Source organism: Rhinopithecus bieti, unplaced genomic scaffold, assembly GCF_001698545.2.
Source record: "Rhinopithecus bieti isolate Rb0 unplaced genomic scaffold, ASM169854v2 scaffold_6708, whole genome shotgun sequence".
NCBI classification, from domain to species: domain Eukaryota; kingdom Metazoa; phylum Chordata; class Mammalia; order Primates; family Cercopithecidae; genus Rhinopithecus; species Rhinopithecus bieti.
The window spans coordinates 6,306,151-6,330,265 of record NW_016806329.1 but is presented as its reverse complement, the minus strand read 5'-3'; the positions used below and the strand labels follow the sequence as shown (position 1 = coordinate 6,330,265).

At 35.4% G+C, this 24,115-nt stretch overlaps 1 protein-coding gene across 1 annotated transcript in view; it reads left to right on the top strand.

The window, feature by feature from the left end:
- The first annotated feature begins 1,391 nt into the window (after positions 1-1,391).
- GRID2 (glutamate ionotropic receptor delta type subunit 2) overlaps positions 1,392-24,115 on the top strand; it is a 723,504-nt gene continuing 700,780 nt past the window's right edge. The window contains exon 1 of the mRNA XM_017875509.1: positions 1,392-1,672. Within this exon, the coding sequence (XP_017730998.1) occupies positions 1,399-1,672 (274 nt within the window). The 5' untranslated portion in view covers positions 1,392-1,398. The remainder of the gene's footprint in view (positions 1,673-24,115) is intronic.

Sequence of the window (24,115 nt, the reverse complement as noted above, 5' to 3'; positions counted from 1 at the left end):
ACTTGAACCCAGGAGGCGGAGGTTGCAGTGAGCCAAGATCGTGCCACTGCGCTCCAGCCTGGGCAACAGAGGGAAACTCTATCTCAGAAAAAAAAAAAAAGAAAAAAAAATCAATCGTTGATGCTTTCACATTTATTGGAAACCAATATAATTTCTTTAATGACGCAATGCTTGACAAATACGTCTCTGATAATTGTTCATTGATTTTGCATGCATTGGTTGGCTTAACATTAATAATAATAAATTTATTTGGTGATGATATGCTTATCATTAGTACTGCACTTTTAAGCTTGCATTTTAAATCAGCCTTCATTAACTGGCCAGTTCATTATATACAAGAACTTACCATTAAGTTTTCCTTTAAGTTTTTAAAGAACTATGTAAAACAATCTATAATAAATTTTGAATCTTAAGAATGTTATACCTAGAATGCCTAAAATCTAAATAAGGCTGAACCAGTTATAAGAAATGAGCTTCTAAAATGAAAACTTTTTTTCATTGATTTCTTCTGCACTTATTTTGAATTTATTTTATTTTTTATCTTCAAAGTTTGCCATTATGAAATATTACCTCTTAACTCTTTTTTCTGTGTATGCAATTTCTTTACAATTACTTATAATTTATATTTGATCTAGTTTTAAGTACATTTTTGAGGTATGCACATAGAATAAAGTGAAATAAGAGATCATTATCATATAGTAGGAATTATAAATTGTTGATCTGGTAACCAGAATGAGACACTGGCTACCATGTAGTATTTGAATTGATTTGATTTGACAATAAGCTTTCTTACTGTCAAGGAAAATAACAAAAACATTTTTGTTTCTCCAATTTATGGAAAGGGGAAATGTCATCAACTTTTTAGATACCTGAATCATTCTCTTTTCTGTGGCCAGAAATGCTTTCCTCCAAACCTTCATCTTTCTGTTTATTCAACAGTTTACATATTATCTACTTTTTGAAACCTTGTATTATGCATTCAGTAGGGAATTATCTTTTCTCTGAATTATAAATTGATAATTTTAAAAGTTTATCTACCACTAATTGAATATCTATCATGTGAGTTGCAAATAACAGACACTGTGTTTTCTCTAATCCTTGCAATAATCCTGCAATATTCATGCTATTTTACCCTCGTTACAGATGATGAAACTGAGCCAAGAGAAGCCAAATGATTTGCACAAGGTCACATAACTAATAAGAGCAGAAATCTTGGAATACCAATAGCGCTTTGTAATTTGAGGATCTCCTCACATAGCATGTTCCTTTCTAAAACATTTGCATAGCTATATACAAAATCTGTAAGCTTTATCCATCCACTGTTTCTTAAAAAGGGAAAATATGTGAAACCCATTGACATTTTGAATATTACTGTGCTTTCTTGCAGCCTGTGAACTTATGAATCAAGGCATCTTGGCCCTGGTCAGCTCCATTGGCTGCACGTCAGCAGGATCCCTCCAGTCTTTGGCAGACGCCATGCATATCCCCCACCTATTCATTCAGCGCTCAACAGCTGGGACCCCAAGGAGTGGCTGTGGACTCACCCGGAGCAACAGGAATGATGACTACACTCTCTCAGTTCGCCCACCTGTCTACCTGAATGATGTTATCCTAAGAGTGGTCACAGAGTATGCCTGGCAGAAATTCATTATATTCTATGACAGTGAATATGGTAAGTGTTTATAATTTGTGTGGGTTTTGTAAGCTGATATTTGCATGAGAAGCAATTTCATTAAATCTTAAAAGTTTCAAGGATCTTACTCATTGTTATTTGTGGTTTTCTTGTCTTGTGATATTCTTATAAACCTAGCAGCAACTGAAAATTGTGTTAAGGTATTTAAGTCCAACATTTTGGTATAAAGTCAACTTTATAAATACCTATACCTACTTAATGCTTAGTTTACAAATGTTTCTAGAGAGAATCTGACTCCAACACATCTTGATTTTTTCAAATAATGGTAATTTAGTCATAAAAACGACACCATCTTTCTTCTCTTTCAAAAAAATATTTATACCTCTCTATAATGCAGAAGATCATATTGGATAACCCTAGAACACTGAAAAATTACCCCTTTTTATTAATTGGTGAAATGAAATCTGACAGATCTGGCTTACACCCTTGTGTAGACTTTAATACCTACTCAGTACTTAACTCCTTGGAGTCACTAAAATTATGTCACCATACAATCCATATTATATGCTGTCTGTAGTAGGAAATCTCACAAAAGTACTAAGTAGTATAAAAAGAATTTCTTTAATCTTCCAAGGTAAAACACAAAGTATTGTCCCTAAATTTACCATCATTTGAGAATAAAATGCTTTGTCTCAGTATACTTACTGGTGCTTCATTAAAAACTAAACAAAATAGCATTTTTGTTTACATTTATTTTTTCTGAATTTATCTACCTTTTTTCTAACTGTCTGATCCCAGATATCTTAACCTACAGATTCCCTCTTATTTGTGGCAGAAATAAAATAGAGATGAGTATGACCAAATGAGGGGAAATGAACAGATCTTGATAAAGAATGCATATTTTGAAACATGTGTTTTCTTAGAGGTTATGTCTTGAGAAGGAGTCTTGGAAAAATTTTATGTTCAATCGGGATGGCTTCAGTTTTTACAATTTTCTGAAAAGAAAGTCAGAGAGGATTTCACTCTCTGTAGCGTAACTTATTTTTCTTTGCAAATAAGTAAATAAACATCTTTAAAATGCCTTCTTGTCCTAAGCTACCCAGCAATGTGAACAATATTGGAGAACAGTTACACAAGAGTCGGCCAGAAAGTGCCATCAATAGAATTGAGAACAAACAAGTTGGCAGAAATCTAGGAAGCAACAAATAAGAAAGAGCTCCTGTGGACTCCCAGGGAAGGAGAGCAAGTAGCAGTTACATTTAGCCCTGAATATTCAAGGGTTGCATGGGGTTTTGGCAGCCAGAGTCCCATTAAACTTGGTGGGTAGGCTTCAGCCAAAGTCTGTGGCACTCTCTGGAAACAACTCCTTTGTCTCCAAGACGGAAATCCTTATTTTTGTTGCTTAATTCACATTATTAAGGGGTCACAGAACAAAGTCTAACAGACCGAAATGAATAAAATAAACAAAATGATATTAAAATAATTGGCTCATCAGTTAAAGTAAGGATTGAACTCAACACAAGCCTGAAATTCACTGATAGGGTTATTTAGAGAACATAGCAAACTCTTTTGAATCAACATGCTGAATAAGACTTTGTTGATTTTCTTACAGTCAGATTATTTGTGGCCTTTATAACTTAAATGGTATTCTTATAGTCTCTGATCAAACATATATTGAAATAATAAATTTAAAAATGGACGCTTTACTTAAGGGGGGAAAACAATTTTCAGTTAGTACTATGAAAGTGACTTTTTAATTTTTTTTTTTGATGGAGTTTCCCTCTGCCACCGAGGCTGGAGTGCAGTGGTGCGATTTCGGCTCACTGCAACCTCCTCCTCCCAGGTTCAAGAGATTCTTCTGCCTCAGCCTCCTGAGTAGCTGGGACTACAGGCACATGCCACCATGCCCAGCTATTTTTTTTTTTTTTCGTATTTTTAGTAGAGACAGAGTTTCACCGTGTTAGCCAGGATGGTCTGGATCTCCTGACATCATGATCCACCCACCTCAGCCTCCAAAGTGCTGGGATTTAGAACAGAAAACGGACTTTTGATTAAGGCATTTTATCAACATTGAAACAAGGATATTACTCGTTCATTATAAATGACCATGAAGAAAGAAAATTCCTTGTTAACTTGTTTCTAAGTCCTACATATATTATAGTCAGGTAATTTGTATAAAAGAAGACGTTTTTATTATGGGTGAGATAACTATACTTTGAAAATATATACTAAATAAATACATCGTCACAGAATCATTTATACGTATTTGAAATTTCTTATTCTTTTTTCCTGAGTTGTTATTTGAGTAAATAAGATGGAATAATCATGTAATATATGACTGGGTCATCTGTTAGATCTGAGGTTTGCTTTAGGAATTTTCTTTTATTCTTGGGATAAACTTGCTTTTTCACTTATTTAGCTTAATAATTTATGAAAAATATTTCTGCTTCTATCATTATTTCAGTAATACCCTTGTTTAATGAAAGAAAAATTCCCTTTAATACTTACAATTAATCTTGCAAGTAAAGCATTGGAATAGAGTCCAAAATAAACATCAAACTAGCCAAATACCTTGTACTTTGAAGAGGGCTACTTGTATTTACATATCCATTCATCAGTGTCATCATTTTAAGTTCAAACATCAGAATTGTATGTGACTTTTATGTTGGTTATCAAGAATTGCTTTCATTAAGAAATAGATTAACTATCATCTATGGATGGAATTAGGCAGCTTCATGGGGCCAAATGTTATTGAAAATGTATTTTGTTTAGAAAAGTATACACTTTTAAAAGATTTAGACTTCTATATCAAGTTACTTAGATAAACCTCCTTCTCAAAAGCAGTTAATTATAATTAAGGGCAAAATATAAATGTCTACTTTAAATTTCTTAACAAAGAAAATTGATATCTTTGATTCTAAGTCAATGGATGAAAAGATGAAAAATATGTGGAAACTTTATTTGAATGGATTGATTCAGGACACATTTTCAAAGGCTTGAAAATAGGTTAGGAAATGTTCAGCTTTTAAAAATATGTCCTTCAGGAAATATCCATTGCTCATTTGCTCAGTGCAATTGCAACCTATGAGATAAAAAGTATTCAAAATGTAGTCTTAGTCTTTAACAAGCTTACAATTAACAAAAGGTGTGTCTTTCTTAATAGAGAAAATAGTGGGTTAAGTGTTATGAATGATGTAAACTCAGGGCTACTGGTGTGTAAAGAAGTGTTTGATTTTGGCACCAGTGATTAAAGACTTTTTGAAGATTTATGGAATGACTTCAATCTTGATTATGGAAGCTAATAGTATTTTAAGAGGCAAAAATATGTGAGAAACAGCCCCCCCCCCACCAATAGAAAGTGTGATCAAATATTGCAGCAATTAAAATATTAAAAATAATATCTCTGAGCATTTTTATTTGTCAAACACTAGAACGAGATATCATATCATTGGATCTTCTCAGTAGCCCTATGAAGTAAGAACACTACTGTCACAATTTTACAAATAGGGAGACAGGAACAACTGATAGGTAACTTGTTCACAAAAAACATAAGTAGGAAGTATCAGATCTGAGACTTAAAGTCTGACAGAGCCTATAACCTTAATCATTTATCAGTATAAAGGAGTTGCAATAAACTATCACCCAAGAATATAATAAGGGCTAATCTAATAGAGAATATTTACTATATCCAGCCTCTCTTCTAAGTGCTTTACATGTATTATCTCATTTAATCCTCATAGTAGCCCTCTGTAGTAGTTATTATTATTATTATTTTTTTCCAAATGAAAAAGCTGAGGTAGTGGGAGGTCAGGTAACTTCCAGTAAATGGAGAAACCCCAATTCAAATATGAAAGATCTCTTCCTGTCCTTGCTTTCAACCATGACAGTATTTTAACATTATAGATATAAAAATAACCTATATGGAAATTTTTCCAACAGATTGTGAAATAAAAAATAAATGTATAAATTACATAGAATCATTTTCAGTAGAGAGACTTCAAACCCTCAGAATTCCAACATACTAACACCAAGGGAAAATACTATATGTCAATTAGGAAGGTTTACTTATTATTGAAAGCATGGAAATGAGAAAGTCATTGGGACAAAATAGGCTGACCTCTCTGTAGCAGAAATAGCTGCCTTCTCCTTGTGGGCAAAAGTAGAAATTCTGCAACCTCAAATAAATCCTTTCGTTGTCGGATTAATGCTTCTGGCACAGTAAAGGTTTATGCAGAAATTTGAGAAAGCCACCTGGCTGTTTAAGGTAAACTCTGATGGCTCACAAGCTTTGTTTACCAGCCTGGCTCAATAACTATTCTTTTTTCTTTGCAAATAGAATACCAAATTTGAGAGTGCAACATTCCTGGCTGAAAAACTATAGTCCCGGAATATCTTACAGCTAAATTTTGTGATGTAATGCTGTCAGAAATTGTGAAAGATTGGGAATTTTATCCTATGTGCAAGCTAATAAGTTAGCTGCATCCGTTTCATGGATGCTGGTGGGAAATACTAGGCTTTCAGATTGTATAGAGAGACTTTATTACTCATTGTACAGCAAGCAGCATGACCCTCATAGTAATGTCTGTTTCTCTTGCCCTCAAGTTCCACAACGCAATGTGGAGCACTTCAAGTGAATACCGTATGTGTAATGGGCTTGTATGGCAGCTAAGAAACCCTGAGCTTAGGGAACCCATGTGTCCTGTTCCCTAATAAGAACTCCTGTTTTCAAAATGTGTAGTAACACAGGAGACCTATGGAGAATTGTCTCCCAATAATATAATATTCATGTTCTTGCTACAACATTGTAGGCTAATAGCAAATTTCCCCCATGAGATCGCCACTCCTCTAGTTTATCTGAAAGGTAAGGATTGGGATCATATCCATTCAGCTTTTCTCATCTGTACTTATTTAAAGAGATGATAAACAGGACTTGAATGATTAGGATTGATCTCAACCATGCCCACCAGGGTCCTGGACCCAGCCAGTTGAACAAATCCTATGAACTACTGAAGTTTACTTTAAAAAGCCAGGTAGCTTTCTCCTTAAATTTCTGCATGAACCTTTCCACTTGGCCAGAAGCATTAATTTAGATACAAAAGGATTTATTTGTGGTTACAAAGATGCCACCTTTGCCCATAGGCAAAACCTATCATCTGTAAATACACTGGCCAGTGAGTTGAAGCTGACCTGAATGAATTCCAGAACTGAAGTGGTGCCGTTGATTGCTTCAGTGAAATTCAGGGAAAACTTTGTAATGCATGAATTCCATAGTAGGATAAACTGCCCACAGGATTCACAGATACTGCTCCACGTAGCTCCTGTAAATAAATAAGGGTAGCCTCACTTTGGAGAGATCTCATTAGTGTACTATATGATCTTCTGCTGATCTTTACTTAAACAATTGAAAATTTCTCATGCCTACCCTAATGTTCAATCATGTGTCTTCAGAAGGGTGGTAATCTCCATACAAAAATTATAGTACTGGAAGTGGGGCTGGTTTGCCTGAGTTGGTGGAGGGAAGGGTTATGTCCAATTTCAGGAATCCCCCAGGTGGAACACAAACAAATATTACCTCCTATGTGACCTCCTCGTCCTCTGGTAATGCCCAGTGTTCTCAATTAGTAGAATAATTCAGTCCAGTTCTTGTTTAGGAGAGACTTTGTGAGAGTAGTTGATTAAGTCCGTCCTCGTTGTCTACTCCAGGGGTCAGCAAACTACTGTTGTAAATAACTACTATTGTTGTAGTAGTTACAAACTACTTTTTGTAAATAAAATTCCATTGGAACTCAGCCATGGTCATATATTTGCCTGTTGTTTGGCTGCTTTTAAGCTACAGTAGCAGAGTCCTGCACTTGTAACAAAAGCAATATAACCTAAATAACCCTGACATATTATTATCTAGCCCTTTAAGGATTATTTAACAATCCTTGTTTTATGCCACCAGTTTAGTAGCTTTCTTACCATCCAATGTAATGAGTGAGAATAGTGGTAGAGAAGGTATTTAGAGGTATTTTCAAGCATTCTGCAAAGGGGTGGCAGGTGCATCCTCTGCTATTTCCAGTAGACTTATTCATAAGAATAAAGGAATGGCGATCAAGTCATGAATAGAGCCATCTGGTAAGAAAAGGCAAGTCCAACAGTCAGTGAAGTCTAAGACACTTATCCTAGTTTGGATGTTCTGTACCAGGGAGTTTTCTTTCATAGAGAATACTCCAGAAGTCATTTTGAAAGACAAATATCATTAATATCCGTCCTTTCCCCATAATTGTTGGGGTCTGTGAATGTTCCCTTCTCATTTGGTGCTCTCCTTCTACCTTTAGAAAACTGATGTATTTCATCCTAATAACTGTGATGTCATCTTTTTTCTCAATTATTTCCTGTTTGCACATAGACTTTTCATAAAAAATGGTGCAAGAGCTACAAGGACATTTTTATAAAACTTACAGAGACTGATTGTGTCCCTCACTTTGGGCTGCATGAACAAGCTGCGTCCTCACAAAGTGCTCATTATCCTTATGATCCAGAATCATATCAATAAAACAAGAAACTCCAGGAGACTGAAACATAACTGAGTCCAAATCCCATAAGCTCCATTTAGGCAAGGCTGCCACACAGGCTGCTCTGGGGAAAAAGAAAGAAGTGTTTTGCCCAGAAAAGGTTATAATAAAATTTTCAAATTAGAAGTAGGTATAGATAATCCCACACGACTTTCATGTTGATCATTGCACAGAAATCACCCAAGATGATATTATTTCTTTCTTGGAACATATTCATAAAGTGAACAAGCTGCCTCACTAAGGTATATGGACCAGGAAAAAGTGAAGAAGATAAAACTGCACATCTTTTGAAGTCAGCATTTGAGGAGATTGTTTCAATACTAAACAACACTGGAAGTCTGTTGATGGTAGACAGTAAGTCCCTTGACTACCAGGCCATTGTTGAGCATCTTTTGCATACATTTGTCAGGCTGCAAATGGTCCAATAAGCTGAAAACATGATGCAGATTAATTTCAAGAGCTTCTAAAGAAGTACGTACATCAGCGGATCAGACTGGAGCAATAATAACACGACCTAAAAAAAGTATCTCCAACATTTTCAGGCAGCCCTAGGAAGTGATCAGAGGCCAAAATAGTCAATGTGCTTGCAGTGGGAGTGGACAACCCTCTTTGACCCTCCCTACTAGGAGACAAGAAGTCAACTTTTAGCAGGAATCACAAGTATGACAATAAGTGCAGGCTCTGGTAACAGAAATTATTTGCTTTGTGTCCTGTCTGTGATGGTAGACCCGGTAAATGGTAGATCATGTCAGGCAGCAATGGTGGCAATCTGTGTCTGTCCCAGTAATCAGCTTGAGTCCAGTTGATCTGATCAGTTAATGGACTTTTACTATGAGTTACTCCATGAGTAACCCTGATGCAGCCTTGATATACTTCCACAATTCACAGCTCCAAAGTGTGGTGTCTATAGTGTTACTACTCTGTAGTTCACTAAGTAGCATACCAAACTACTAAGCTCTTGGCAACAGATCAGCACTCATAATGTATATATATATACATATATACATATATATACACACATATGTGTGTGTGTGTGTGTGTGTGTGTGTATACATGTGTGTGTGTCTGTGTGTGTGTGTATATATATATATATATAGAGAGAGAGAGAGAGAGAGAGAGAGAGAAAGTGCCGTGGAGGTGAGTATTATACAGGGCTATGAGAACAGGCTTAGGTTCTGCCCACTTAGCAGAGTAAGCATGTCCATTTTCAGTACTGCATAGCAGGTGCTGAACTTGAATGACCTAAGCAAACTACAGTGAACACTTTCAGATTTCAGTTCAGCAAAGCCATCACCATTTGTTTATGGAACTTCTGCATCTCAAGACCCTGTCCAGCCAGCACTTAGCTTTAGGAGGTAAAGTATCCTAAAGGAAGAATTTGATTTTGATTTGCATGCTTGTTGGACCCTGCACATATTACTAGTTGCTGAATTCGAAGTGACCCTCAAGATAGGAATGTCAGGTCATTCATAGATCAGGCTTTCGGTTTCAGTAAGGGTCCATTAGAAAGCTAATAGCTGCTTTTGAAAATGGATGTACCGGGTAGCCATATTTGGGGAGCTCCAAGTCCAAAATCCCAAAGTGAGTCTCTAGGATGAGACTCCTCTCTTCAGCAGAGGTCCCAAATGGCATAGTCATTAGTCAGAGTCAGAAATTTCCAGAGTCCAACACAGTGCTAGGCATCTCTTTTTGGGAAGAAAAGAAGCTTGTCTGTATGCGACATTATTCCCAATAAGGAAAATCTCCTTGAATATTTATGAAGTAGGAAAGTAGAAACATATAACACATGAATTCCAATTATATACTCAATGTAGGAAGCAACAACAGTATATTAAGTTGGTATAAAGGGAGCCACCTACATGTCACGTATCTTTCCTTCCCGCACTGAGACCCCCACCAAATAGTTGGATCTGAGCATTTTCCCGCCTTCCCCCAGGGCTAGATAGTTGCTATATCCAACAAAGCCGTAGAAGTCTGAGTCCCTCCCTTACCCAAGTTTTCTCAGAAGATTGATACGTGCCTAGGGTGTTTAGTCTCTCTTATGGCAAGAATCCTTCTTGTTAAGGCAGCTGATGCCAGGGAAAAGGGGAAAGGAAAAGAAAGGGATGTGGATCCAGAGACCTACTGTACAGCAATAAGCAAGGCACTTTCAGTTTCAAGTAGCTACTATCAAGTTCAACCAAGCAAATCTGGTTTTGGTCTACCCCAAGCTCTATATCTTCATGGGTAACATCGTTTATTTCAGCTCAGATTGATTCTTTCACTTTTTATTTTTTTAACTTTGATAGTTGAAGGAATATCTCTGTATGAATATTATATATATATAAAAAAACCTTCAAATATTTCCAAGTGTTGAAGAGTGATTGTGTTTGTGTTAAAACCTTGAGTGGCACTTGCTTCAGGAAATAAAGGGTGCTAATTTGCTTTCTATTAAGGTTATTTAAAAATTGGTTGGAATAAATGCTAGTTGAATTTATACTTCATGACTTGAAAAGCAAGCTGATTTTCATCCTGCCTTCTCAAGGAGTGCAATATGTTTTAAATACTACTTTTACCTGCTTTTGACTTTCCATGAAAAGAAAATAAATATTTTAAGGACACCTGGAAAATTTTGAAATACAGTTTATATACATGTGGAGATTAAAGCCAAGAGACTAAAAAAAGTCATTTTTTATTTTGGTTGTTTTTTTGTTTTGTTTTGTTTTGTTAACTATGGCGCTCAGTCCACTATTCTCTCTGCATAGTTTTAATGCAGTCTTACTAATGTAACCAGAATTACTCTTCACTGATAATGAGAAATTAACAGCTGAAGAAAATCAATACTATAAATACATAATATAATTTTAATGAAAGGCCACAATCTGAAGGTTCTATATTGAATTAGTATCTGGAGAGCGTGTGCATAGATGATTGAGGGAAGGAATTCTAAACATCAGTCTTCATCACAGTTACATTTACATGCATGAGAAACAGGACTCCTACTTACACTAAGATTAAACCTAATTAGTATCTATGTAGAAAAGAGTGAAGATAGGAAAACAAAGACAAATGTGAAGAGAAAATGACTGATAATTAGCCAAAATTGAATTAAAGACATCAATTCACTGAGCCCTAAGCATTAGTAACTACAAATTAATTAATTAATTAATTAATCAAATTGATGTTGGTATTTGAAAAAAGAAAAGCTTAAATAGCAAGAAACTAAACTTCACCTCTAGATTATACCAAAATGAGACTATGTTAAACACAAAGTGTAAGAAAAAAATAAGTAGAGATAAATAAAACAGAAAACAGAAAAACAAAGAGAAAGTTAACAAAGTCTAAAATTATTAATTTTTAGGAAAGATTTTGATAAACCACTAACAAGACCATTAAAAAACTTTTTTTTTTTTTTTATTATACTTCAAGTTCTGGGATACATGTGCAGAACGTGCAGATTTGTTACGTAGGTATACATGTGCCGTGGTGGTTTTCTGCACCCATCAACCTGTCATCTACATCAGGTATTTCTCCTAATGATATCCCTCCCCTAGCCCTCCACACCCTGACAGGCCCCGATTTATGATGTTCCCCTCCTTGTGTCCATGTGTTCTCATTGTTCAACTCCAGCAAGACCATTTTAAAAAAATACAGAAAACAAAATTTGACAATATCAGAAATTAAAAAGAATACATATCCTCCACACACACACACAAATATTCTACTGGAAATTCTACCACTGAAATAAAACAAAGAATAAAACACAAAGAATTTGAAAAGGAAGAAGCAAAAATGTCTTTATTTCTCAATACATAATAATGTACATAGAAAATCCTATGAAATCTAAAACTTTTAAATTAATTAGTAAGCTTACAGCCTATATTTGAAAGTAATTATATTTCTTTATAATAGCAATAAAAAATTAAAACCTGAAATAAAACATAACATCAAATACCCAGAAATAAGTCTGCAAAATGTTGCAAGACATTTACACTAAAAATTATGAAATATTGACCCACAGTATTTAAAGAAGAACTAAATAATGGAGGGATACATGTTCACGGTTTTCAAATTTTAGTCTTAAGATATCCATTTTCATAAATTGATTTATAGATTTAATATAATAATCAAAATCTTAAATTTTAAATTGTTTTTAGAGCCTTTTGAAGAAATTGATAAGTTGATCCCAACATTGTGTAAAGATCTTATAAAGGCACAACAATTGAAAGAACAAAGAAAAAAATTGGATGAAATATTTTACCTGACTTCAAGGCTTTTTTGATATTGGCATAAGGATTGACAAATAGATTCATGGGACATCATTAGGAGTCCAGAAATCAACCCACAGGCACAGAGTGGGGTTGGTTATTAACTGACATGCCAATCAGTTCAGTGGTGAAATGTTTAAACAATATTTGCTGAACCAACTGGGTGCCTGTATGGAATGAAAACAAAAATAACTTTTATCTCTAACCACACACAAAAATTAATTCAAGATTGATCACAGACTTAAACTAAAACATTAGAATTAGAAATCTTTTAGAGGAAAACAAGAGATTATCTTCATGACTTCAGGATATATAAAGATTTATTAGGTACAAAAAATGTTTTGGACTTTCTCAGAATTAAAATGTTCTGCTCATTAACATACAACATTAAGAAACAGACAAACTACAAACTGAGCAATAAATTCTAAAGCATATAAATATGTGCAATATGTAAAGGGTTCAGAGAATACACATATTTAAAAACTCTTACAAAGCAACAGTATGAAACCAAAAACAATTTTAAATGGGTGAAAGCCTTGTCCAGACCAGTCACATAAGAAGATATATAAGTGGCAAATAAACTGTGCAACTTTATTAGTCCATAGAAAAATGCAAATTTAAATTACAAGGAGATGCCAATCTGTACCCACTAGATTGGCTGAAGACAAAGATTGGCAATACAATTGCACCTCTGATACTTTGCTGGCTGGAATGTAAAACATGCAGTCACTTTGGAGAGCTGTTGGGCGATTTTTTACCAAGTTAAATATCTACTTACCTCGTATACCCTACCCATTTCACTCCAGAAAAAAAATGAGAATGTGTGGCCACATGAATTCTTGTACAAGAATATTCGTAGCAGCATTATTCCTCATATCCAAAACTGGAAGCAACTCTAATGCCCATCATTTTGAGGATGGTTAAATGAATTTTGGTACAGCAGAATATTATTGAGCAAAATAAATAATGAACTATTGAAATATGAAGAAACACTGTGTTAAGTGAGAAAAACCTGACATTTAAAAATGAGTAATACTGTACGATTCCATATATTTTAAGTCCAGTGAGTACAAAACTAAGCTATAATGATCAAAATCAGACAGTGGTCACATCTATTTGTCTCGGGTAGATTGTCTGGCAAGTGACACAAAATAACTTTTAGTGGTAATGGAAATATCCATTATCTTGTTTTGAGTGATAGTAACAGTAGAATACAATAAACAATCCTTTAAGCATGTGAGATCTGTTTATTTTATTATATGTAAATTAAACTTCAGTAAAAATTACAATATAGAACAACCCATCAAATATTTTAAGACAAAACGGTAAAGGAAAGGATAAAGTAAAAAAAGCAATTTACACAAATATCATAATTTTAAACTAAACACATAATTGAATCATAATGATTTCGAGATTACTGAGTCATAAACAAAAGGTGAGAATTTAATTTGGTGGCCACTGAGAACCCAAATTTTAAAGTATATTAGAATCTCTAGGAGAGCTTTTTAATAATTGGAATGCCTGGGCCTCATTCCAAAACCATTCAATCAAAATTTTTGCAGGGTGCATAGCAACGTATATATATTTAAAACTTCACAGGTGCTTCTGATAAGCCAGCTTTGTTCCTTGATGAGGCATCTGGAAACAATAAATTTCAACAGGTCTCCTCTTCCACATCTCTGATTGACAGTTCTGTTTCCCCTGCCAGAAGACTCCAAGCAATGCAGAATTCATTACTTTTTGATGCAGCTTTTTTCACTTTTAGGCATTGAACATTTCTAGTTGTCAAAAAGTTTACATGAAACTGAAAACACACACATTGATAAAAAATGAGTCATTTTCTGGAATAATATAAAATAACTAATCTGCTTTGCTTATAATCGTTTATCAAGAAGTCAATAAAATGATACCTCTCTAAACTTACCCTAGATGTCTACTGCCTAAGCACCGCAAGCAATTTACCATTTTTGAATTTGATGTTAATTTCAGATACCTCACCTTTCTGAGTGCCTTTATCCCTAGCTATTCTAGTTTTTCCATCTCTCTGTATAAGAAGATAAGACCTGACATATTTACTGATTACAAAATATGCCTCGTGTTGTCTTGTTGCTGTAGAGAGATGTGAGATATTTACCTCTTTATAAATACAAAACACTTGTACTGTGCTTTCTTTATCATGATTTTTGCTTTTCAATTTTATGTTTTATCTTCATTGTGTTAATGATATTGACCAACCCTTCCAGTTTTGCATTGTTCTTAATTGGCTTAACATGCTGGTCATGATTTCAACCAAATGCCTTCCAAGAGGAAGCATTGTCAAACAGGTGGATTATGGTATTGAAAGAGGCTCATAAAAGGCAATTGGCAGTCGTTCCATAGACTCACCATCAGAGAGGTCTAAGCAAAGAATTAAGACAGATATATCTGACAACGGCTAGATGCCATAATAAGAGTCTTGCAACAGAAATAATACGGAAACCAGAAAGTTATAAGAGGAGGTGCTCCTTAGAATAGAAAAATGGTAGGTAAATTGTTTTAATGGAATTGTTTTCTTTTGAGAGTACTGATGAAAGAAAAATTAAATTTCAGGGCTGGAAAACCTGGGTAGAACTGATTTGCTAGAATGAAGCAAACAGTAAGGTTGACACTGTGCTCTTCATCAAATGAGCTACTTGAGTTCTTTAAGTTTCCTTGCCTAGTAACAATAACAACCCAATACTGGGATGGATATATTGGTAGGTCTATTAGAATGGATTCAGTTGTAGAGATTGGAGGGATACTTCAGTGACAGGGAGCTAAACAGTTTATCATAATGATGCAGATACATGAACTTACTGAAAATAGTTATTCTCTTACCATATCCTCACCTCTACTTCTATTCATGTGTTGGTTCATTCTCAATCAAGTTAGCAGACCCTGGTGACCTGAAGCCTACCCTGACAGAGTGTATATATATACACACACATATATATGATATATTATACATAGGGATTTTTATCCATACATCAAATATTACATGTTGTTTGGGTCCTTTTCCATTCTTAAACCAAATAATTTGGTCAAGTATATGGAGGGCTCCGAGTTACCAGCCTGAGTTACATGATGACACTTTCATAGAAGGGTGAAGGGTAGGCATACATAGACACATGTACTTCCTTTTTTGGTTTGAAAGCAATCTTATAAGAATAATTAAGAAAATTATAATTGTTGTATTATAATTTATTATTTTAAAATCACTTTTAAAACATACCCTTTGAAATTTTAGTTTATATTTTTTTGTTTCATTTAGATTTGGTCAGCTAAAAATTATTTTATGGTCTTAGCCTTTCTGTTATTTTCTTACAGTTTCAGGATAGCCTTTACTATTCTACAACAAGGTTGTTGACCTTATATAAATCTTCACTGTAATTTGTTAAACTTTCTGAAAATCAGAGACTTAGATATGCATAATAAGTATTGACAAAAGGGCATAGAAATGACTAAATCCGGTATGCTGGGTAGATATGTACACTTTTTGTTACCCATCTGCACAAAAACAAAGAAAAAAATCAACTTTAGGGATCAATCAGAGCGCTATTTATGGACTCCACTGCATACTGAAAACATTGATTTAATGTTTTCAAACTAGAGTCAGTACATAGTCTAGTGATCTAAGCTACTTAAGCACCACTCTTCACCGTATCACTCTTTACTTACAATTTAATTGCCACATGTCCTTTTGAAATGAACATTGAAGGACCATCCTCATGAATGCATTCCTAAGAATCACAATGTTTATTCTGTGTAGTCTTGCTGTAGGTTTAATCAAGACCCATGAAATGGACACATTCCTCTTAATTGATTGCAAATGTTTATGATTACCCAGAGAGTGTTTTTCAAATGTCTGATGACTATAATATTACTGACTTTCTCTCTAGACAGTCTTAAATCTGTTTATTACTCATTTGGCTACTTTCCAGCTTTCAGTTCTCTCATTTACTTCAATGTGCATCAGTAAGCATATAATTAATCTAAACAACTTATTGAACTATTTCCTTTGCATTAGTATATATGATGTTAAGTAGGTAAAATTTATATATTCTACTGCTTTGGATTTATTCATCAGTAAAATGTTCTTAACAAATATTGATCAGCATCACTGTAAAGATGCCTCTTATATTGAAATATTGTGATCTCATGCTCAGATCACAAGTTATTATCAAATAGAAATTCAGTCTCAGTGATGGTCCACTGTTGCCAGACCGTGTTACCTCAAAAATCTAGTATACCATATAATTATCATTATTTTTTAAATACAAAGTAAAAATGCAGCACAAATGCCAACAAAATCATAAATGACTCAAATTCTTTTGAAGTGAAGTTTTTTCTAAGCAAGATTTTTTAAATGGCTTATGGTTAAAAGTTTTATTTTCTCAGGAAGCAAGCCATTTATAAAGTATGTTTTGCTATTCACGTGTTAGGAAAAGTCTCTTCAGTTCAATGATGTATCTCATGTATCCAGCAGTATGACATACTACTCCTTATTTTTAAAAAAGTCCAAGGTTTCAAATATTAATTTTAATGCTTGGCATTCTGTCATAATTTCAGAAACACCAAGACTGGTTGAATACAGTGCTGAAGCCTTTTTCTACTCCAAGTGGGGTCTTAAAATGTATTATATGATTCAAAAAATTAAATGTGCCTAATCTACACAGAGGAGGAAGAAATGAATAGAGGAGAAAATCAGACACAAAACTTAGTGACAGATCTCTTTTCCTGTTGAATTCATTATTTTAAAAGTGATATTTCAAAACAATAATCAGACTGAGAATTACTATTTTGATGTATTCCAGAGAATGCCACTAAATTTTGTTAAATTGCAACTGCAGTTTGGAAAATAAGTAGTATTGCAGGATACCTCTATCTGTAATACGGTTTGTGGTATCATCAGATGGTATAGATAATATACTCCATGAGGGCAAGAATTGTTTTTTGTTTTGCTCAACATTCTCTTCCAAGTACCTCTCACAGTGCATGGCACATGGTAAGCAAAGACTTGAAAGATATTTATTTGTTTTATTTCTTAAATTTTTAACATTGATACATATGATATGTACATATCATATTTTCAGGGTACATATGATAATTTGATAAATTCATGTAATCAAATCAGGGTAGTTTGGATATCCATCACCTTAAATATTTATCTTTTCTTTGCAATAGCAACATATGAATTATTTTCTTTTAGCTATTTTGAAATGTACAATCAATTGATCTTAACTATAGTCACCCTACTGATTTATTGAGCACCAGGTCTTATTTATTCTAAGGGTATAATTTTACCCATTAATAAACCTCTTTCCATTCCCTTAACCCCCCTACCATTCTTGGCCCCTGGTCACCACCAGTCTGCTCTCTATCTTCATGAATTCCACTTTTATATCTTGAGAAACATCTACTTGGATGCTGACCACTGGTATGAAATGGGCAATAGTGTGTCATATTTCTGATTAAAAGCCTTTTTTGGGGTCAGTTTAGAAATATGCTTATACATTAAATTCTAATATTTCCTAGGATTTTTTTCTACCCTAATCTACTTTGATATAAACCATTTTAGTAGAGAGATTAAAATTAATCTTACTTTACAGATGATAGTAAAGTCATTATTTTACATGATTTAATATAATGAATCATTAAGCTTCAATCAGCCACTACCTCTTGGAGGATTGTTGTGGGAAGCTGGCCTAAATAAGTAACACCATACATATATCTGAGAAATTGATGGTTGCTAGAATGTTATAGACATCAATCTTTAGTTCCCGTAAATATTTTATTCCATTTTCCTATAAAAAAAAGATGGCAGAAGAAAATCAAGATAAATGTTGTTATTAACATTATCACATTAAAATATCATTTCCTGTTGAAATGTTAATTCTTTCCACTAAACTGGAGGCAACTCAAGGACAGGAATTGAGCCTTCATCTTCCTTATCAAAGTATCAGATATTTGCTTTAAAAAATGTATTAATCAAGACCCTTTCTCTTACAAGTAGCAGAAGTTTACTTCAGAATAGCTTTTTTAAAATTGACTCATGTAGTCTGAAAGTCTAGGGAACAGCTGCCTTGCCTCTGTTTCACTTTAGTTACTTTCACACTAGACATGTTGGCTCCTGCAATCACAAAACTACTACATTGGGACAACACAAGAAAGACCACTTCTTGTAGATTATCCATATTTCACATTTCAATCTTCACTGTAATTTGTTCAACTGTTTCTGGAAATCAGAGACTTAGATATGCATAATAAGTATTGACAAAATATCTTAGCATGGAAATGACTAAATCCAGTATGCTGGGTAGATATGTACACTTTTTGTTACCCCTATGCACTAAAACAAAGAAAAAATCAACTTTAGGGATTAATCAGAGGGTTATTTATGGGCTCCACTGCATACTGAAAACATTGATTTAATGTTTCCAAACTAGAGTCAGTACTAGCCCTTAAAAAATTACTTAGGCCAAGGACATGGAGAGTTCAAACTAACCAGCCCAGGACACATGACCATCCAGCAATGCAACCTAGAAAGTTGAGCACACGTAGAAAACAAGGGATGCATCCAGATTTATTTCTTAAATGAAAAGTGGCATCTTGTTGTTTGAATAAAGGAAAGGAAAATCGGGAGATTAAAAATAAAAGACACCAACTACTTAGCCACCAGTCTAACCCCATTAACTTGGAACTACAAATTATACTGGTGGCCAAGTAAGAATCTAAACCTAGTTTTCTGACACAGAATGCAGTGTGTTTTCCCCTAGATAAAAGAGTTGTTTTATAAATGAAAGGTGGAAATGTTGACTGCAAATTACTTACAAAGGCTTTGCATATCATCAAAGTACCCTGAAAACCAAAACAATAACTTTTGACTTGATAAATACAAGGAAAAATTAGGATGGACTCTGTCCTGTGCCACCCAAATCCCCCTTCAAAACTGAAGGCTATCTTCTCCCAAATGCTGAGAGGGCTTGCTGCTGACTGCCTTCCTTATGAATTACCTACCCTCAGCTTAGGAGAACCACCTCACCAAAGGCCACAGGGGGGGTGTAAAATTCCTCCTTCCACCAGCACGAATTTGGGATAACTCTGAAGACCATCCCACTTCCAGAGCTCGCTGCAGGGCTTCGCTGAGACTGCATTGTAGCCCCAGGTCTCCCTCTGCTGGCTCTTTCTTGCTCCCTTCCCTTGTGGCACAGTGTTATTCCCAAGAGCAGTCCCTGATAGATTCTCTGGTCTCCAATCTCCACCCCAGAGTCTGTTTCCTGGGAACCCAACCTTCTACAGTCAATACGCTTTTCTTAGGCCTAAAGGATAATTAAATAGTAACTAAAACAATGAAAGGTTTTCAGGGAAAGTATTTATGTGTTTGCCATCTTTTTATCTAAAATTTTCCTCTATTTCTAAACAAAACCTCACACTACTTTTTAGCATGGAAATGTCTATACCTTACCCTCTTATACAGTCTGTATGGGAAAAAAATCACTAACATCAGTGATGATATGCTAATCCAGGTTCTCCAATAACTACTTTTAAGAGAGGCAAGCAGAGTTGACTAAGAGATTATAATCTTGGGAGTGTGCAGAATGTTTTCAGTATATACATTTACTGAGAGGAGACAGAATTCATAATCTTTGATTTTTCTCAAAAGAGTCTGTAACACAAAGAAAGTTAAGAAATTGGAGCACTGGTTCCCAGATGGTCTCTTAAGAAGCATCAAGTGAGAGAAAATCCCTTGTTTTTTTCCTGAGAGTTTCTGATTCCATAGAAATGGGATTGAGCAAAAATCTTCATTTTCAACAAGTTTTCCAGATGACTCCGAAATAAAACTCGGTGGATTACAGTTTAGAAAAATACAGACTTATGGATTAAAATATAGTTCTGTTAGTTTCTATTGCTGGTGTATCACATTACCAGAAATTTAGAGGCTTAAACAATACAAGTTATTAATAGTATTTTTTAGATCAGCAGTCTGAAATGGAATCTCAGTGGGCTATAATCAGTGTCAGCAATGCTGTGTTCTCTGGTGGTTCTAGGGAAGAATCAATTTCCTTGCCTTTTCCACCTTCTAGAAACAACCCGCCTTTCTTCACTCAAGGTCCCTTCCCCCATCTTCAAAGCCAGCAGCCTTGCATCTCTCTGAAGATGCTGAGTCTCAACACATTCTTCAGGAGTTAGACCTCCCTTTGATGCTCCTGTTCTGTCTCCCTCTTCCAATTTTAAAGACTGTGATTACACTAGAGCCACCCAAATAATATGGGATAATCTCCCTATTTTAAGGTCAGACAATTAACAGCTTTAATTCTATCTGCAACCTTAATTTGTCTTTGCTGTGTAACATAGTATATTCACAGATTACAGGGATTAACATGTGAGCATTTTGGGGAGATCAATATTCTACCTATAACAAGTTCCTTTACAGTGCCATGGAAAAAACGTCTTCCCCCTTGCCCAGTCTTACGTTTAATAACTCAATTAATGAGCCTTCCACCACCTGATGTTATGTAAATATCTGGTCAATAGAATTAATTACTGGAAACTACGGAAACATCTTTTAGCTTTCTGTTATCCATAAATAGCACCTAGTCACATCCACTCACCTGAAAGCACCTTGAGGTCAGGAACCATATATTCTTTATTTCTGAAACATAGGGAACTCATCTCCTTGACGTCCAGCTAATCAGCATACAGATAATGTAGCTGAATGATTGTGATGTGTGATGATGTTCATGTTCAATGAACAAAACCAAAGGCCTACTCTCTTTTATTTTTTATTTTTTTGAAATAGAGTCTCTCTCTGTCACCCAGACTGGAGTGCAGTGGCGCCATCTTGGCTCACTGCAACCTCCGACTCCTGGGTTCAAGCGATTCTCCTGTTTTAGCCTCTTGAGTAACTGGGACTACAGGCATGCGCCACCACACCCGGCTATTTTTTTGTATTTTTAGTAGAGATGGGATTTCACCATGTTAGCCAGGCTGGTCTCAAACTCCTGACCTCAGGCAATCCACCTGTCTCAGCCTCTCAAAGTGCTGGGATTAGACATGAGTCACTGCGCCCAGCCTACTCTCTTTTTTAATGACTCTTTTACACAGAGCAGCTCATAAACAGCATGACTCAGAATCTTCTCTCATTGAACTTACCAATTGCCACATAACATGGGTATTTGGTGTCATTTGCTCAAATAAGCAAAACTCTTTATGCTTAACTCCTGCATTCCATGAGACTACCTTGTAATTTATGCTTGCCATTTTGGGTAGTTAGCCATCAGTAAAATTAAAGCAATCTGGCCTATTGGTGGGAAGAATGGTGATCTCTTAACAAATAGTCATGTTCTATTACTAACAATAAAAGAATTACCATATGTTAGACCCTACACTAGATTTTGTATATACACAGCAAACACACACAGACACTTTTGCAAAATCGATCTTTGAAGACTTCTATAAGATAAATATTTTTTGCTGGGAGTGATGGCTTACGCCTGTAATCCCAGCACTTTGGGAGGCCAAGGCAGGTGGATTGTCTGAGCTCAAAAGTTCAAACCAGCCTGGCCAGCATGGTGAATCCCAGTCTTTACCAGAAATACAAAAGTTAGCCTGGCATGGAGGTGTGTACCTGTAGTCTCAGCTACTCAGGAGGCTGAGGTGGGAGGATCACTTGAGCCTGGGATGTGGAGTTTGCAATGAGCTGATATCATGCCACTATACTCTAACCTGGTTAATAGAGTGGGACCCTGTCTCAAAAATAAATATAAACAAATAAATTCTTCATTTTCAGTTGAGGAAAAATTTTCAAAAAATTTTACAGTCACATATCTAAGAAGTGACCACCAGAATTCCAGTGTAAGGAAACAGAGGGGTTATAGTAGTCTTTTGTCACATCACTTTTCAGTATGTATATCACTCTGATAAAAAATTAAAGCTAAAAAACATTATATAGTTTCAAATTAAGGAGAATTAATTTACTAGACCAATTTATTTATTTAAAAACATTTTGAGGCGGCATCTCACTCTGTCACCCATGTTGGAGTGCAGTGGCACGATCTCAGCTCACTGCAACCTCCACTTCCCTGGTTCAAGCCATTTTCGTGCCTCAGCCTGGGTAATTTTATGTATTTTTAGTAGAGACGAGGTTTACCATGTTGGCCAGGCTGGTCTCGAACTCCTGGCCTCAAGTGATCTGCCCACCTCAGCCTCCCAAAGTGCTGGGATTTCAGACATGAGCCAGCGTGCCCAGCCCCAATTTAAAGCATACAATCAAACGCATCACTTCCTGACTTAAACTGCTTTTCATTCTGTTCTTGTATCCAGTCTTCCACTTAAGGCAGATCCTCTACTTGAAACTTTCGATAGATCAAAGCTGTATTTAGAATAAAATTAAAACCTCTTTGTGTCTCACAGAGATCTACATAACCTGACTCTTCCTCTCCATCCAGCTTCATGTCTCACTAGCTAGGCTGCAACCACAGTGGCCTCCTATAGGTTTCTCATCCACAGGCTCTTTGTCCATGTCCTGGGCATTTTCTGAGCTATTGCCTTTCTCCTTATCTCTTTGCTTGGATAATATCTTCTTATTCCTTTACCCCAGAGTTTAAATACGAGTTTTGCAGAGAAACCATCCTCTAACTAAAATAGATCCTCCTCCTCACCCTATTATCATCTACTAATGCACTCATTGTTTTCTTCCAAACACTTAGTGTGCTTTGTGGTTTTTTAGTTTGCTTACTTGTTTATTGTTTGTTTTAATGTGTGGATGGGTATTCATTGATGTGATCCGAGCTCCTAGCATTGTGTCTAATATTCAACAAACGTTTTTGGAGAACAAGTTTTTTCTCAAAGTGAGGATCTAAACTAGCACTGGTATTTTATTTTTGTAATCAGAAGATTTCATAGAGGGTAAGTAATCTGGAACTTTATTCTCTAGTCATGCTCTGTTTTCTGAGCATCTTGGAACTATTTCAATGTAACTTTTGTTTTGTTTGCCTTGTATTCAGATGTACACTTTAAGTAACTCAAATAAAGAACAACTTACAGTTTGAAATCAATAATCTCCTCTGTCTGCTCTGACATGTATTTTTTTTTTTCTTTTCTTTTTTTCCTGTTTTTTTTTTTTTTTTTTTTGAGACGGAGTCTCACTCTGTCACCCAGGCTGGAGTGCAGGGGATGATCTCAGCTCAGTGCAACTTCCAACTCCCGGTTCAAGCAATTCTTCTGCCTCAGCCTCCCAAGTAGCTGGGACTACAGGCGTGTGCCACCACGCCTGACTAATATTTGTATTTTTAGTAGAGACAGGGTTTCACCATATTGGCCAGGCTGGTCTCAAACTCCTGATCTCATGATCTGCTGCCTCGGCCTCCCAAAGTGCTGGGATTACAGGCGTGAGCCACCACACTGGGCCTCTCATATATATTCTAAAGGTATATTGATTCTGGGGTGAGGCCCAAGCTTGTGTATTTTTGATAAATTTCTCAAATGATTCTGATTCATATCAAAGTTTAAGAACATCTGCTTAGCATGTACATAGTCTTGTTATTGTACTTCTACCTGTATCAACCAAATTCCATCAAATTTAACCATTTGCTTAATTCATGCTTCAGAGTCTTACACCCTTACGTACGTTCTGACTTGGATATTGAATGAATACATAA